General features: G+C 40.5%; 1 protein-coding gene across 4 annotated transcripts in view; it reads right to left on the bottom strand.

The window, feature by feature from the left end:
* smap1 (small ArfGAP 1) overlaps nt 1–16,509 on the bottom strand; it is a 248,777-nt gene that overhangs the window by 27,818 nt on the left and 204,450 nt on the right. For all 4 annotated transcript variants that reach the window (XM_043681802.1, XM_043681807.1, XM_043681823.1 and 1 more), the window contains one exon: nt 15,065–15,192. In XM_043681802.1, coding sequence (XP_043537737.1) covers nt 15,065–15,192 — 128 coding nt within the window. The remainder of the gene's footprint in view (nt 1–15,064; nt 15,193–16,509) is intronic.

Here is a 16,509-nt window from a genome sequence, read left to right as displayed (position 1 = left end):
GGGGTAGGTATAGGACAGATGTTAGGGGTAGGTTCTTTACTCAGCGAGTCGTGAGTTCATGGAATGCCCTGCCAGTAGCAGTGGTGGACTCTCCCTCATTATGGGCATTTAAGCGGGCATTGGATAGGCATATGGAGGATAGTGGGCTAATGTAGGTTAGGTGGGCTTGGATCGGCGCAACATCGAGGGCCGAAGGGCCTGGACTGCGCTGTATTCTTCTATGTTTTATGACAAACTGATGATAAAGTTCAATGTGTAGAAGCGTAGGGTAGAAGGAACTTGAAGAAACTATAAAATAATGGGTACATCCACAGGGTGTGCAGGGCCAGAGAGATCTTGGTGCACATGTGCAGCAGTCATTAAATGTAGCAGGTAGAGATTATAAGGAGAAAGTTTTCTAATTACATAGAACGCTGGTCTGGGCGCCACATTTTCAAAAATATGTGAACACACCGGAGACAGTGCAGAAGAGGCTTGTGCAAATTACGAGAATGAATCTTCTCATTCCGGAATGAGAAACTGATAACTTCAGTTACAAATATAGATTGGAGAAGTTTTAACATTTTCCCTTACTGATAAACATGTGAGGATATTTGATACAAGTTTTCCAAGTCCTGCGGAGACAGAGAGAAACTGTCCCCACTTGTAAAATGTAACGAGTTTGTAAAAGCAGCAAAAGCAATGTGAGAAAAAGCTTCTTCACACAGTGAGCAGCTAAGGCAGGAATCCACTGCCTGACAGTCTAATGGAAGCAGTTCAGAAGGCATTGTATGATTACTTTAAAACAAATGAGCTGGGGTACAGAAAAAAGGCAGGAGAAAGGCAGTAATTATAGAGTTCATTCAAAGAGTTGTGGAAATGGGCTGAATGGCCTCTCCTTCTGCACCATAATAATTCTGTGAATTCACTGTACTGTAAAGAGCTTTAAACAATGCTTAAAAAAAAGGTGTGGACTGCAGATGCTGGGGAATTAGAGTCAGAGTATGTCACTGGAAAAAAAACAGGTTGGGCAGCATCCAAGGAGCAGGAGAGTCGACGTTTCGCGCAAGGATGAAGGGCTTATTCCTGAAGCTCCTGCTCCTCAGATGCTGCCTAACCTGCTGTACTTTGTCCTGCTAAAAAAAGAGACAAGTAGTCAAAGATTTTTGCTTCACACCTATCGTGACTACGGCACAAGAAATAGACTTGAAAAGAAAAACCATTTAGACTCAAGAGTCATAAACTAGCCAGTTCAGGGAAGGAGAATAAATTTCCTTCCCTAAAAGATATTAATCCAGCAAATTGGTACATTTGACAATAGACATTGGTTTCATGGATGAAATTAGAGTATAGGAGGAAGCTAGCTAGGAATTTGAAAATAGATACAAAGGATGAGAAAATTCAAAGTGAATGTAAGACCATGAGAGTGCGCGAATGAGGAGCTCACAGTTGATGAAGAAATGGTAGATAAACTTGACCACTATTTTTATTTTTGTCTTCACTATAGAAGGCACAAAGCCAATAGAATAATTGCTGTAAAATTGGAAAAGAAAAGGAGAGGGGCATTCACTGGGGAAGCGGTACTAAATAAACTGGAGAAGCTGAGATCTGACAAGTCTCTGGTTCTACATGGATTTCATCCTAGGATCTTAAAAGAGATAGCTAAGGAGGTAATAGATGCATTGGTATTAATTTTTCAGAATTTTGTGAATTCATGAAAGGTTCCATCAGACTAGAAAAGACCAAATAATAACCCCTGTATTCAAATAAGTAAGAAGACAGAAAACAAGAAACTATAGTCTGACAGTTGTCATGGGGAAGGTGTTAGGATTGATAATTTAAGCGGTTATAGATGTATATTTTTTCCCATTTGGCAAAACCAAAAGGTAACTGAGAAGGTCAGTGTGGCTTTGCAAAGAGGAATCATGTTTGACCAATTTATTGGAGGTCTTTGAAGGAGTGACATGCACTTGTGCTGTGAATAAAAGACAGCTAACAGACTTAGTTCTTGAATTTCCAGAAGATACTTGACAAAATGTCAGATCAAAGATTATTGTGGAAAGTAAAAGCTCTTTGTCTGGGAATGCATCATCATTATTAGCTGGCAAAAAAAAGTACGCGCAAATAGATCGTTATCTATTGACAGAATGTGACATATGGATTCCTGCAGTGGTATCAGCATTTTAAAGTTTATATCAGTAATGTGCATGTGTGAAGGATTGGTAGCTAAGTGTGTAGACCACACAAAGTGGGAAAGTATCTTGCAAAGATGACAAAAGGAGTTTGTAGGTGGACATAAACAGGTTGAGTTGGAAAACATCTTGCAGATGGAGTACAAAGTTACAAGTTGTACACCTTAGCAGGAAAAATGTAAACAGAATGACTGTGGAAGCCCAAGTGAAAAATGATTTGTGTTGTACTGCATGCATCATATAAGGTTAGTTTGCATAGCCAGTATGTAATCAAGATGACTAATATAATACTATCCTTTATTATGAAGGGAATTGAGCAAAAAAAGGATGCTATGCTTCAGCTTTACAGGATGCTTAGAATATTTTGATTTCATCCTTTAAAGAAGGTTTAACTACACAGGAGGTGGTTAAGAGAAGAGTTACAATACTAATACCTGGAATGTGTGGTTTCTCTTATGAGAATAAGTTGGACAGACCTCAGAAGGTGGTGAAGACAGGGTCTCTGAATATTTTTGGTATACTGTCAGGCAGGGGCACATACACATTAGTGATCTGAACAAAGGAACAGGGGCATTTTGTTCAGGTTGCAGATGACACAAAGATAGTTGGATGTGGGCCTGGTGTTGAGGAAGCAAAGTGGCTGCAGAAGGACTTGGATGGGCTAGGAAAGAATGGGCAAAGAGATGGCTATAGAATACAAAGTGGGAAAGGTATGAGGTTAAGCACTTGGGAAGGAAAAGCCATAGACTATTTTTTAAACGTGAAAAGGGTTTAGAAATTTGAAGCACAATGGGATTGAGCAGTCCTAGTTCAGGATTCTCTTAACATTAAGGTTCAGTTGACAGTTAAGAACAAAATTGCAATGTTAACATTCATTTCAAGCAGGCTAGAATACAACAGCAATGTACTGTTGAGGGTGTATAAGACTGTGGACAAAATGTATTTGGAATACTGAGAGCAGTTTTGGACCTCTAAAGAAGACTGTGCTGCCCTGGAAGGGGATCCAGAGGAGATTTACAAGAATGATCCCAGGATGAAGACCTTATCATACAAGGAGCAGTTGAGTTTAGAAGGATGAAGGGGGATCTGATTGAAACTTACCAGGCACGGACAGAGTGGAGGTGGAGAAAATGTTTTTACTCATAGGAGAGTTTAGAACATGAGATGTGAGAGGACAACACTTTAGAACTTCGATTAGGAGGGTTTTTTTTTTAAAAGGTAGAAGGTAGTTGGGGATCCAGAGGAGATTTACAAGAATGATCCCAGGATGAAGACCTTATCATACAAGGAGCAGTTGAGTTTAGAAGGATGAAGGGGGAATCTGATTGAAACTTACCAGGCACGGACAGAGTGGAAGTGGAGAAAATGTTTTCACTCGTAGGAGAGTTTAGAACATGAGATGTGAGGGGACAACACTTTAGAACTTCGATTAGGAGGGTGTTTTTTTTTAAAAGGTAGAAGGTAGTTGATCTGTGGAACTCATTGCTACAGAGGGCTGTGGAGGACAAATCATTGAGTGCATCTGAGAGAGCGAGAGCTGGGTTGAGAAAAACATCAGCCATGATCGAATGGCACAGCAGACTCAATGGTCTGAATGACCTAATTCTGCTCCTATACCTTATGATCTTATGGACTGAAGGTTAGCAGGGGTAGCTAGAAATGTGGAATTTGAAACAAACAGATAAGCCACAATCTTACTGAATGACAAAACAGGCTTGGGGGCCAAAAAGTCAAATTCAGTTCCTATTGTGTGTATCATTGTCACGAGTTTTTATTTCCAGATTTAAAATTTAACTTTACCAGCTGCTACAATGAACTGGATTCCATGTCCTGAGTATTAAACTGGTCTGCTGGATCATGAGACCAATGATATTCGTACTCTTGATACAGTCTCCTTGAAAACTCAACTTGCCTTCCTATTTCCCTTTACACTTTTCAGGCATTTGCAGATAATAAATTGAAATTAGAACCTTTTATCACATTATCATAAAGTTGCGTAGTTGCAAAGTAACAGGTTACTTTCTTAAAACAGAGACCATTTAAAAACAATCAACAAAACACAGCCAACTCCAGAGGCACCTTGCAAGTAAGTGGCCCAATTTCAAGAGCAGGTACCTTGTAAACAATGGATCCCAAAGGAAAGTTATCAATATACAGTATACAATTGTCTTTCCATATTTTCAGATCAAAGACAAATTGTTCCTCATTCTCAGACTTACAACTGTCCCAGAAGATTTCTTTGCTAAACTGCAGCATACAAGAGGCACCAATTTTTCATCATCTCAGGAAAAATCATCCACCATTGTTGAAGTTATTTGTACAGCAGGACAATTTGCTTTCCTTCAATGTAGGTGCAAAAACAAGTAACAAAAGTACCATTGTATTGAACAAAACATCAGTGTAAACGGAGCACTCAATTTACAATACTGTGGTTCTCAGTAACAGACAGGCTTGTCTTAAAGATGGTGATTCAATTATTGCTTTACTAAAAATATAAATTTTAGAACAGAGTTGCTTTCTTTCATTCTTATGTTCATCTTTTTTATTTTTTCATCTTCAACATCCCCCTTAATGTTGCACACTTATTGTGAAGACAGGATTGTGAAGACAGTTGCCAGCAGTCCTCCAATGTAGTAATAGTACTCATAGAAATAGTCTTCAGATGATTAAGACAATCAGGGGTGTGACACAAATGAGCCTCTTCTGCAAAATAAATACATGTATTTTCCATAAAGGGTCATTAGACAGCATTTACTGGACATCAAGAATCCTGGTTGATTTTGGCACAATCGAGGCCTGGGATGTTAATTATAGTCCTATGGTTGTTCCAGCAAAGATCAAATAACATCATCTCCAAATACATCTCCTCTTCTCTGTCAGCACTTCGCAGGGAACCAGTGTCTCTGGGAAACTATAGTCCACTCCTCCAACCACCTTTCCATTACAAGAATAGCAGGTGTTCAGGGGTTAGGTTTGGGAGAGATACACAAATTAGACTGGTTTTCTCTTGAGGTTAAAAGGTTTGAGGGTGATCTGGTCGAATTCTTCAAAATATTAGTGGGAAAAGACAGGGTGGACGAAGATAAACTATTTCCACTGGCTGGGGTTTCTATAACTATGGGGTATAGTCTGAGAATTAGGGCCAGACCATTCAGGAGAGACGTTTATGGAAGAATGTGGTGCTGAAAGAGAACAGCCGGTCAACAAGAATAGCAGGTGTTCAGGGGTTAGGTTTGGGAGAGATACACAAATTAGACCGGTTTTCTCTTGAGGTTAAAAGGTTTGAGGGTGATCTGGTCGAATTCTTTAAAATATTAGTGGGAAAAGACAGGGTGGATGAAGATAAACTATTTCCACTGGCTGTGGTTTCTAGAACTACGGGGTATAGTCTGAGAATTAGGGCCAGACCATTCAGGAGAGACGTTTATGGAAGAGTGTGGTGCTGAAAGAGAACAGCCAGTCAGGGAGCATCCGCGGTGCAGGAAAATCAACGTTTCGAGCATAAGCTCTTTATCAGGAATGAGTGGGTGGCCCAAGGGAGCTGAGAGATAAAAGGGAGCGGGGGGTGAAAACGGAGATGCTGGAAGGTAGCTGGGAATGCAATAGATAGATAAAGGTGGGGGTGATAGGTCAGAGAGGAGGGTGGAGTAGATAGCTGGGAAGGAAGATGGACAGATAGGACAGTTTGAGAGGGCAGTGCCAAGTTGGAAGGTTGGATCTGGGATAAGGTGGTGGTGGTAGGGTATGGAGAAGGGGGAAAATACGTTCCTAGATGTACCACAGAAACCCGTAACCGTGGAGAGGAGCGAACCCATTCATTTTAATAGCAAATGTATCTTCCCAGCAGTCTCCTGGTCCCTTGTTGCACAATGATCCCTATAATATGTTCTAGCCGCGTTCAACAGCGGGTAACTGAAACTGTGCAAAATGATTCCACGGATACGGGGGGGGGGTCGCTCTGTATTGCAAAAATCTTAGCCACACAATACTTACAATCACAAGTGAACCCTTTTACATGGACTTGTCTGAGGTTCAAGAGCAAAGCAGGTGATCAGGGTGTTCTCCCAACCCCCTGCCGATCAGACAGTGAGTTCCATTGCAATCTACTATTGATCACATGGCCAAGTTTCAGCAGCATTTTCTACTGGGTATGCATATCCTCTTGTGAAAAAGCAAGAGAATTAGATTGGCTGCTAACCAAATCAATCATCTCCCATAAAATGCAGTACTAACATTTGAATTTACCAAGATTATTTCCACCAATGCTGTCAGAATTGTTAAAAGCATTTTAAAAAAATGACCATGTTTCAACTATGTCAGCAGACAATAAGCTTGGATCATTCAATTTGAAGGAGCACCATATAATCTAAAGCAAAATATTCTGAATTAATTCTAATATAAATGTTTGGAAAAATGGTGGAGGGAGAAGGGAGGAAGAGATTATTTGGCTGTAGAGAGTAAGACAGTAGGTAAATACTATGATAAATACAAGTTTCTTTCAGAACATAACCTTCAGTAGCATACTGTATGCAATGTGTTTATTTCATGCCATTTAAAGCTAGGTAAAGTCTTGTCTTAGTTTGCAGTGATGCCATTAGAAACAAAGCCCACATGAAATCCCAGGTTATAGAATCCGAGTCCTACAGCATGGAGAAAGGCCCTTTGGCCAAAACTAGTCCATGCCGACCAAACGTCCATCCACACTAACTCCATTTCACTGCTGTTGGCGCACATCCTTCTAAACCTTTCCTATCCATGTACTTGTACAACTGCTTTTTAAATGTTGTTAATGTACCCACCTCAACGACTTCCGCTAACAACTTATTCTGTATATGTACCACCCTCTGGGTAAACAAGTTGACCCTGAGGTTCCCTTTTATTCTTTCCCCTCTAACCTTATACTGGATGCCCTCTAGTCCTCGATTCCCCAACCCTGTGAGAACGAGTGAGTGTACATTCATCCTATCCATTTCTCTCACGATCTTATACACTTCTATAAGATCCCCCCTCAGTCTCCTATGCTTGAAATAAAAAAGTCCTAGCTTGCCCAATCTCTCCCTATAACTCATATCATTGAGTCCTGGCAACATCCTCGCAAATGTCCTCTGCATTCTTTCCAGTTTACTAACATTCTTCCTATAGCAAGGTGACCAAAACTGAACACAATACTCCTAATGCGGTCTCGCCAACCTCCTGCACAACTAATACATAACTTCTCAACTTCTATACTCAATCCTCTGACTGAAGACTAGTGTGCTTCTTCACTGTCCTGTCTACCTGTGACCCCACTTTCAGAGAACCATGCACCTGAACTCCAAGGTCCCTCTGTTCCACTACATTCCTGCAAGTCTCCCCAACCTCCCTGCACATTTGTTCCTCTAATTCCCATTGATTATTTGGGGGCATGTAGTACAATCCCAATGATGTCACAATCCTCTTATTTCTTAGCTCCACCCCCAAAGCTCACTGGATGATCCTTCAGGTATTTCATCTCTGATTACTGCTGTGATACTTGCCTTAATCAAAAACACAATCCCCCCTCCCGTCTTTCCACAGCCTCTACCCCCACACATTAAGCTCCCAGTCCTGTCCCTCCCTCAGCCATATTTCTGTAATGGCTATGTTATCCCAGTCCCATGTACCGAACCACGCCCGGAGTTCATCAGCCTTACCTTGTATTGCAATGGATGCAATTTAATCCAATAGGCATTCCTTGCTCTCTATCATGTTCCAGCCTGACCTGTCTCTTCAACTTACTATTTCTGATTACTGTTATCTCCATTAGCATTACATTTGCCTCCCTGCTGTTGAGGATCCCACTTCCCAGCCAATCTAGTTTAATCCTCCCTTGTAGCACTAGCAAACCTGGCTGCCAAGTTATGAAAAAAAAGGTATGAAAATAGTTAGATAGAAAATAAACAACTAGCCATCTACTAGAAACTGAAAGAAGCAGGTACTGTTCTGCAAAGTACCTGAACAAAGCCTCAGTTAATAGTTTTACAAGGTGACCAACAAGAAAATAAGGAGGTTGTGCAGGGACTCTGTGGTCATCTCTGTCCAAAACAGACATACTGTTATGGATACTGCTGGGAGAGATGGCTCAATGGGGCAAAGTAGCATCAGCCAGGTTCATAGTAGTGTGGCTGGCTCTGCTACACAGAAGGGCATAGCTATAATGATAGGGGATTCAATTGTAACAGGAGTAGATAAGTATTTCTGGGGTCACAAACGAGTGTCCAGGATGATATGTTGCCTCCCTGGTGCAAAGGACAGGAAGTCTTGAAGCAGGACATTCAGGAGGCCAGCATGTAGGTACCAATGATACAGGCAAAAAAAAAAAAATGGGATGAGGTCCTACAAGCTGAACAAGGCAGTTAGGATTTGGACCTCGAAAGGTAGTAATCTCGGGAATTTTGTTTTATACAGTTAGAATATGTGGACATCACCAGCCAAGGCAGCATTTATTGCCCACCCCTAAATGTTGAGTGTCAATCACATTACTGTGGGTCTGGAGTCATGTGTAGATGAGGCCAGGTGAGGACGGCCATTTTCTTCCCTAAAGGAGATTAGTGAACCAGATGGTTTTTTCCTGACATTCAGCTTTCTGTCATGGAGGAATTCGAATTCAAGTCTCCAGATTAACAGAAGAGCAATAACACTATTAGGCCATCACCTCACTTAGTACTATCATGTGCTAGTCAGAATACAAATGGCAGATGAATACATGATTTGAGGGGCAGTGCAAGAGGGAGGGATTCAAATTCCTGGGTCATTGGAACTGGTTCTGGGGGAGGTGAGGCGAGTACAAACCAGACAGTCTGCACTAGGCAGGGCCAGAACCAATGTGCTGGGGTGGGGACTGTTTGCTCAGACCGCATTGGTTCCAATGGAGGAATTTGGAGGGAAGTAATGTGGGGACAGAAACAAAAGGTGGGAAGGGGAAAAGTGAAAGACAGAGAAAGCAAAAAAGAAAATAATAAAAGGCCACATTACACCATGATAGAGTGACCAAGCATAGGAACTCAACATCCGGATATTTAATTTTCAGGAAGATAGACGGAAAAGGTGGTGATTAGGGAGGAGATTAAAACAATAGTAAAGGGAGGACATTAGCCTGGATGATGTGGGATATGTATGGGTGGAGCTGCAGAACACTAAAAGGGAAAAAATTGTTAGTGGGAATTGTGTAGACCACCCAACAGTAGTCTTGAGGTTGGGGATGGCATCAAACAGGAAATTCAATAGGTCGAGGAACCAACTAGAGTGCAGGCCATGGCAGACTGGGTATTGTGTAATGAGAGAGGATTAATTAGCAATGCTGTGGTTCGAGGTCCTTTAAGGAACAGTGACTATAATATGGTAGACTTCTACATTAAGATGAAGAATGACAGTTAAATCTGAAACTAGGGTCCTGAACTTTAAAAAACTTAACTTTGATGGTATAAGGCATGCATTGGCTAGAATAAGCTGGTCAAGGAGATTTATGGGGTTGATGTTGGATAGTCAATCATTGACATGTAAAGATCACATGGATAAACTTCAATAACTGTACATCCCTATCTGGCATAAGACTAAAACAGGGAAGGTGGCTCAACCATAACTAAAAAGGGAAATCAGGGATAGTGTTAAAGCCAAAGAGGAGGCAAATAAATTGGCCAGAAAAAGCAGCAAACCTGAGGACTGGGAGAAATTTAAAATCCAGCAGAGAACAAAGGGTTTCAATCAGAATGGCAAAACAGGAAGTGAATGTAAGCTTGCAGAAAACAAAAACTGACTGCAAAAGCTTCTATAGTTATGTGAAGAGAAAAAGACTGATGAAGAAAAACGTTGGTCCCTTACAGTTAAAATCAGGAGTCTTCATAATGGATAACAAACAGATAGCAGGCCAGTTGAACAAATAATTTGGATCTGTCTTCACGGAGGACACAAATAACCTTCCCTAAATGCTGAGGGACAGAGGGTCAAGCACAAAAGAGGAACTGAAGGAAATCCTTATTAGCCAGGAAATGGTAAGAGGGAAATTGATGGGATTAAAACTTGATAAGTCTCCAAGGCTTGATGCCCTGCATCCCATTGTACTTAAGGAAGTGGCCCTAGAAATAGTGCATGCATTGGTGATCATTTTTCAGCATTCTGTACAGAGAGAAAATGTCAGTTTAGCCTGACATTGGTGGTAGAGAAATTGCTAGAGTCACTTAATAAGGGTATAATAACTGAGCATTTGGAAAGCAGTGACAGGATTGGTCCAAGTCAGCATGGAATCACTAATGAAAAATCATGCTTGACATATTCTGAAATTTTCTGAGTATGTATCCAGTACGTTAGACATGGGTGAATCAATGGGTGTTGTGCATCTGGACTTTCAAAGGCTTTTGTCAAGGTTCCACACAAGAGATTAGTAAGGAAAATTAAAGGTCATTGTATCAGAGGTAATGAATTGATGAGGATAGAGAATTGGTTGGCAGACAGTAAGCAGATAGTGGAACAAACGGGTTCTTTTCAGAGTGGCAGGCAGTAACAAGTGAGGTACAGCAGGGTTCAATACTGGGACTCCAGCTGTACACAATACACATTAACAATTTGAATAATGAAATTGAATGTAATATCTCCAAATTGGCAGATATCACTAAGCTGGGTGGCAGTGTGTAAAGTGATGACGATGTTAAGAGGCTGCAGGTTGATTTAGACAGGTTGGCTGAGTGGGCAAATACTTGGCAATTGCAAAATAATGTGGATAAACAGGAGTCAAAAACAGGAAGGCAAATTATTATCTGAATGGAGCAGTTCAGGAAAAGGTGAGGTGCAATGAGACCTGGGTGTCATAGTGGAATAGTTGCCAAATAGTTTCTGGCATGCAGTGAGGAAAGCTGCTGGCCTTCATAATGACAGGATTTGAGTACAGGAGTGGGATGTTTGCTGCAGTTATACAGGGCCTTGGTGAAGCCACATCTTGAGTATTGTGTGCAGTTTTCATAGAATTACAGAATCCCTAGTGTGGAAACAGGCCATTTGGCCCAACAAATCCACACCAAGCCTCCGAAGAGTATCCCATCCAGACCCATTCCCCTACCCTAAAACGCTACATTTTTCCTGACTAAAGCACCTAACCTACATACCCCTGAACACTATGGACAATTTCCCATGGCCAATTCACCTTATCTTTCGATTGAGAGAGGAAACCAGAGCACGCAGAGGCAAAACACGGAGAGAATATGCAAATTCCACACAGATAGTCGTCTGAGCCTGGAAGTGAACCCAGATCCCTGGCGCTGTAACACAGCAGTGCTAATAACTGAGCCACTGTACCACCTAATTGGAGTAAAGATATGTTTGCTACTGAGGGAGCCCAGTTAAGATCCCCACACTGATTCATGGGATGGCAGTACTGACATACGAAGAAAGATTGGATCAACTGGGCTTGTACTCACCGGAATTTGGAAGAATGGGAGGGGATCACATAGGAACATACAACATCCTGATAGGACTGGACAGGCTAGATGGGGGAAAGAACAGTCCTGATATTGGGGAAGTTCAGAACGAGGCGCCACAGTCTAAGATTAAACAGTAAGGCATTCAGGACTGAGATGAGCAAGCATTCCTTCACTCAGAATTGTGAAGCTGTAGGGACCAGATCATTAGATATATTCAAGAGGAAGCTGGACGTGTCCCTTGCAGCTAAAGGGATCAAGGGGTATGGACAGAATGTGGGAGAGCATGATCATATTGAATGGTGGTGCAGGCTCAAAAGGGCCAAAAGACCTACTCCTGTACCTATTTTCTATGTTCACTCACCAAGAACACAAAAAAAATTACAATTAATAATTATATTATCAATAATGATAAAATGTACATCACTTTCTTTTATAAAAATGAACATTTGCACTTTTTCAAATTTACACAAGCTTCTATAATTATCATAATTGCTGTTGCCAATGTCATAAATGGACTATCTTTATTTTGTATGTGCATCCTTTGTCCTACTAGGCCTGCTAATCTCTGTTCCCCAAGTATACAAGGTCATAACTACTTGTTTGCTATTGAGCTAGTTTGAGTCTGGCTTTAAGTTTCCTGGAAATGATAAAATGAATCTTTCTTCTGGAATCAAACATATTAATATTGCCCATTGTTGGAAACCTACTTGAGATCCTGAATGGTTTCACTGAATTCCTAACCCATAACTGAAGAAGGGCTTATGCCCGAAACGTCGATGCTCCTGCTCCTTGGATGCTGCCTGACCTGCTGGGCTTTTCCAGCAACATATTTTTCAGCCCATAACTGAATCCCTCATGCCAACGGTTATTAAAAAAATACTTTTAAAGGTACTGGAAAACGGATTGTCACAGGTTGTACAATATTTTTAAGGTGGCTACATTTGCTATTTAGCAAACTTACTGAACGCTGCAAGACAATTCACGTTCTCATTTTCATGAACTATTTAAACTGCAAAATTACTTCTTTGAAACTCGTATGGTCTGAGGAACTGATGCGTACAATTACAACATTTAAAAGAAATTAACAGGTACATAAATAGGAAAGGTTTAGATGAATTTTGGCCAAATGCAGGCAAATGGGACTAGTTTAGTTTGGGAAACCTGGTCAGCATGGATGAGCTGACTGAATGGTCTGATTGAATGGTCTGTTTCTGTCTGTGTGACTGTATACAGAACAGGATACTCTCAGATTTACCTACAATTGATCTGCAATTCCTTTCAGAGAAATTCAAGGTCTAATTCTCCTGAACAGTGGCTAATAATTCATGATAAATGCACATGTGGATGATGGGGACCAAGATTCGGCTCTGCTGTGGTTCCAGGGTTAAACTCACTCTCACTGTTTACACTCAAATATGAGCAATCACTAAATATCACCATTAAAAAAGGGTAGATGATGTCTTAGAACCAAATCAATTTAATTTGACTATTAAGTACATTTTTTTTTGTTTACTCTTGAATACTTATGGGGTAGCTTAGTGATCACTTTGCAAAGATTAAAAATTACTCTGCCATATAATTTCACTATTCATGTTGCTGTCAGTTCTCTTCAACACTGTCAGTTCTTTTCAGATCTTTTTGATCTTGCATCGTTTAAACTGGTGAGTTGTAAGGGAGAACCAAAGAATATAATACTAACTGAGAAACATAAAGAACAGCATTACAGCATGCAGAGGGAAATGGTAATGTGAAAATGCACTGTTACAGAGCATAACCTTTCCAACCGAGATACGATAAGAGACAAAACCTGCCTTGCAAACCTTCGGTGACTACTTTTCAACCATTTGAAACGAAAAAATAATTGAGTTGAGATTAAAGTTGCCCTGACAACAATGATGAATGTATGAAGGTATATTCCTTAGGAGAAGTGGAATCTTAGCCCTGAGAATAGAGAATTCGATAACTTAACAAAAGAAACAATTTAGGACTCTACATTACTGCAATGCCAGGGGATTCTAAGGCAAATGGAGTAGGATCGGAAAACTTATCCAAGATGACCTACTCAGCAGCTTCTGCATTCTCATTACTTAAAATGCCAGAAGCAACCATTCTTTCATAACTAGTTCTTACGAAACATAATTGATATTTGAACGCTGTTCCCATTGACTCAGATTCTGATCGGGGTTGATAGCTGGGTCAAAATCCTGGAACTCCCCCTCTAAAAGCATTATGGATCAATTTGTAGAAAATGGACTGCAGCAGCTGAAGGAAGCAGCTCTCACCACCACCTTCACAAGGGCAACGAGAGACAAGCAATAAATGCTGCCCAGCCAGCCTCACCCATGTCCTACCAGAGATTTTTAAAAATAGCTTTATGCATAAAGTTTTAGTGCAAATCCTTTCAGGAACTTGTACAAAGTCATAGTTACAAAGAGATTTCTTCATTTGCCAGGGTATATAAATGAATACATTTTTATGGGATGCACAAACCACACTCAAACATGAGGGAACATTAACTAAATATTAAGTTGTACAGCTTCTACATGTAAAGGAGGAAGAATAGAAATCTAGGTCTGATGCAAATCAATGACATTTCCAATTTTTCACTGCTAAAGAAGAATTATTGATGAGAGTAAATTTGATTACAAAGGCAGGCTGGAATCTATAGCTACAACCACACTAACTAGCTGAAGGCAGTAGTTTTTGACAGAGTACTGATCGATTCAGGCCCATTTGTTCTCCCATAGGTAATGCCGATGAGTCCACGTCAAAGTCTCTGCGCCAATCTGCGCATGCTTCAATGTTAGCTGTCTGCACAGTAGCCTTCTGTGAGAGGTACAATACAGATAGCAGCCTTGACATTTTTTAAATGTACTGTGTTAAGTTTACTTTTGTCATTAATACATAGGATTTCAACCTTCATGCAGATGGTGGCATACTTCGCTTTAGATTTTTGGGTAATTTTTGTGCAATCGTGAGTGATAGTTTCACTGGTCTGCCCCTAACCTAGTTTTTCCCCACAGGCCCCATTATTTCCATTAAGTGACTTTCTATTAAGCGAGGTTTTGCTGGAATGCAACTACGGCATTATAGAAGAACCACCTGGAATTTTATTAAAGCAAGACATACGTAAAGTGAATGCTTAATGTTTCCTTATTCAAACTTCCCACCTCCAACCATTACAAATTAGCTATTCAGCCTTTACAGGAAAAGGCAAATCATCTCACATGTTATACTAAAAATAAATCTGCCATAAACCTGCTCTGCACAGGTACTGTACCTAAACAAAGTTTAAAATGCTTCAAGATAAGACAAAGTCAATAATTAGCACAATTGAGTTTGTGATTTAGACAAGTGAACAAAAATAAACCAGCCAACAGATTCCCCCTCCATTGTTGCTCCCTGTTTCCAAAACATTGGGGAAACATAATAAATGATTACATGAGAATGCTAAAATTTTACCTGATGCAGCTGCGAATCAGATGTTGGAAGAGGATTGGAAACCATAGGGCCAAATATATCAAGATCTTCATTCAATCTTGTACTTGAAATAGCACTGCCATTAGCAGCAGGAACTTCAATTGGAGTATCTAATTAAAACAAAAGACAATGCAAACTCAATGTTGACAGGAAACCAAATCAGAGGATACATCTTTTATCCCAAATATTTTTTTGGAACAACCTACAAAGTTAATTGAAAATGATAATTCTAATTAACATTTGAAATAGGATGACATCAACACTCTGCCCTTTGAGTTTGAAAGCTACTATTTTTCAGGATACAAACAAAAAAATGCTGGAAAAACGCACATCTGGCAGCATGTGTAGAAAGTGAAACAAAAGCTTTGTATTAATTATAAAGACTCTTCAGCAGAACTCAACTAGAAACATTAACTCTTTCTCTCTCCACAGATGCAGACCTGTTGAGTTTCTCCATCATTTTTCTGAATTTTGCTTACTGTGGAGAAGGATATGGAGGCTGGAGAAATAAATACGGACATGTTGAAAAATGCCCCTATTGCAGAGGCGGTGGTGCTGGATGTCTTAAAATGCATAAAAGTAGATAAATCACCAAGAGCTGATCAGGTGTACCCTAGAAATTTGGGGGAAGCTAGGGAAGTGATTGCTGGGACACTTGTTCCAGCAATTTGTGTCAACAGTCACAAATGAGCTGCCGAAAGACTGGAAGTTGGCTTACGTGGTGCCACTATTAAAGAAAGGTAAGGAAAAGCCAGTAAACTATAGACTGGGGAGCCTGACATCGATGGTGGACTAGTTGTTGGGAAGGGATCCTGAGGGACAGAATTTACATATATTTTAGAAAGGCAAGGACTGATTAAGAATAGTCAATACTGCTTTGTGCATGAGAAATCATGTCTCACTCACTTGATTGAGTTTTTTTGGAATATCAAAGAGGATTGATAAAGGCAGAGCAGTGGACATGATCTATATACTGAGGACAGGAATAGGAGGATAGAGCAGATGAATGCATGGCTGAGGAGCTGGTGTATGGGAGAAGGATTCACATTTTTGGATCATTGAAATCTCTTTTGAGGTAGAAATGACCTGTACAAGAAGGATGGATTGCACCTAAATTGGAAGGGGATTAATATACTGGCAGGGAAATTTGCTAGAACTGCTTGGGAGGGATTTAAACTAGTAAGGTTGGGGGGGGGAACCCATCGATCTGAGATGGGTACAGCTGAGAACAGAAGCGAGTCAAACAGTCAGGGACAAGGTAGGACTAATAAATTAAACTGCATTTATTTCAATGCAAGGGGCCTAACAGGGAAGGCAGATGAACTCAAGGCATGGTTAGAAACATGAGACTGGGATATCATAGCAATTACAGAAACATGGCAGCTTAATATTCCAGGATACAAATGCTACAGGAAGGATAGAAAGGG

The sequence above is a fragment of the Chiloscyllium plagiosum genome, chromosome 3 (genome assembly GCF_004010195.1).
Source record: "Chiloscyllium plagiosum isolate BGI_BamShark_2017 chromosome 3, ASM401019v2, whole genome shotgun sequence".
NCBI lineage: Eukaryota > Metazoa > Chordata > Chondrichthyes > Orectolobiformes > Hemiscylliidae > Chiloscyllium > Chiloscyllium plagiosum.
Note: the sequence above shows the minus strand (reverse complement) of the source record. Positions and strands in the feature narration are given on the sequence as shown.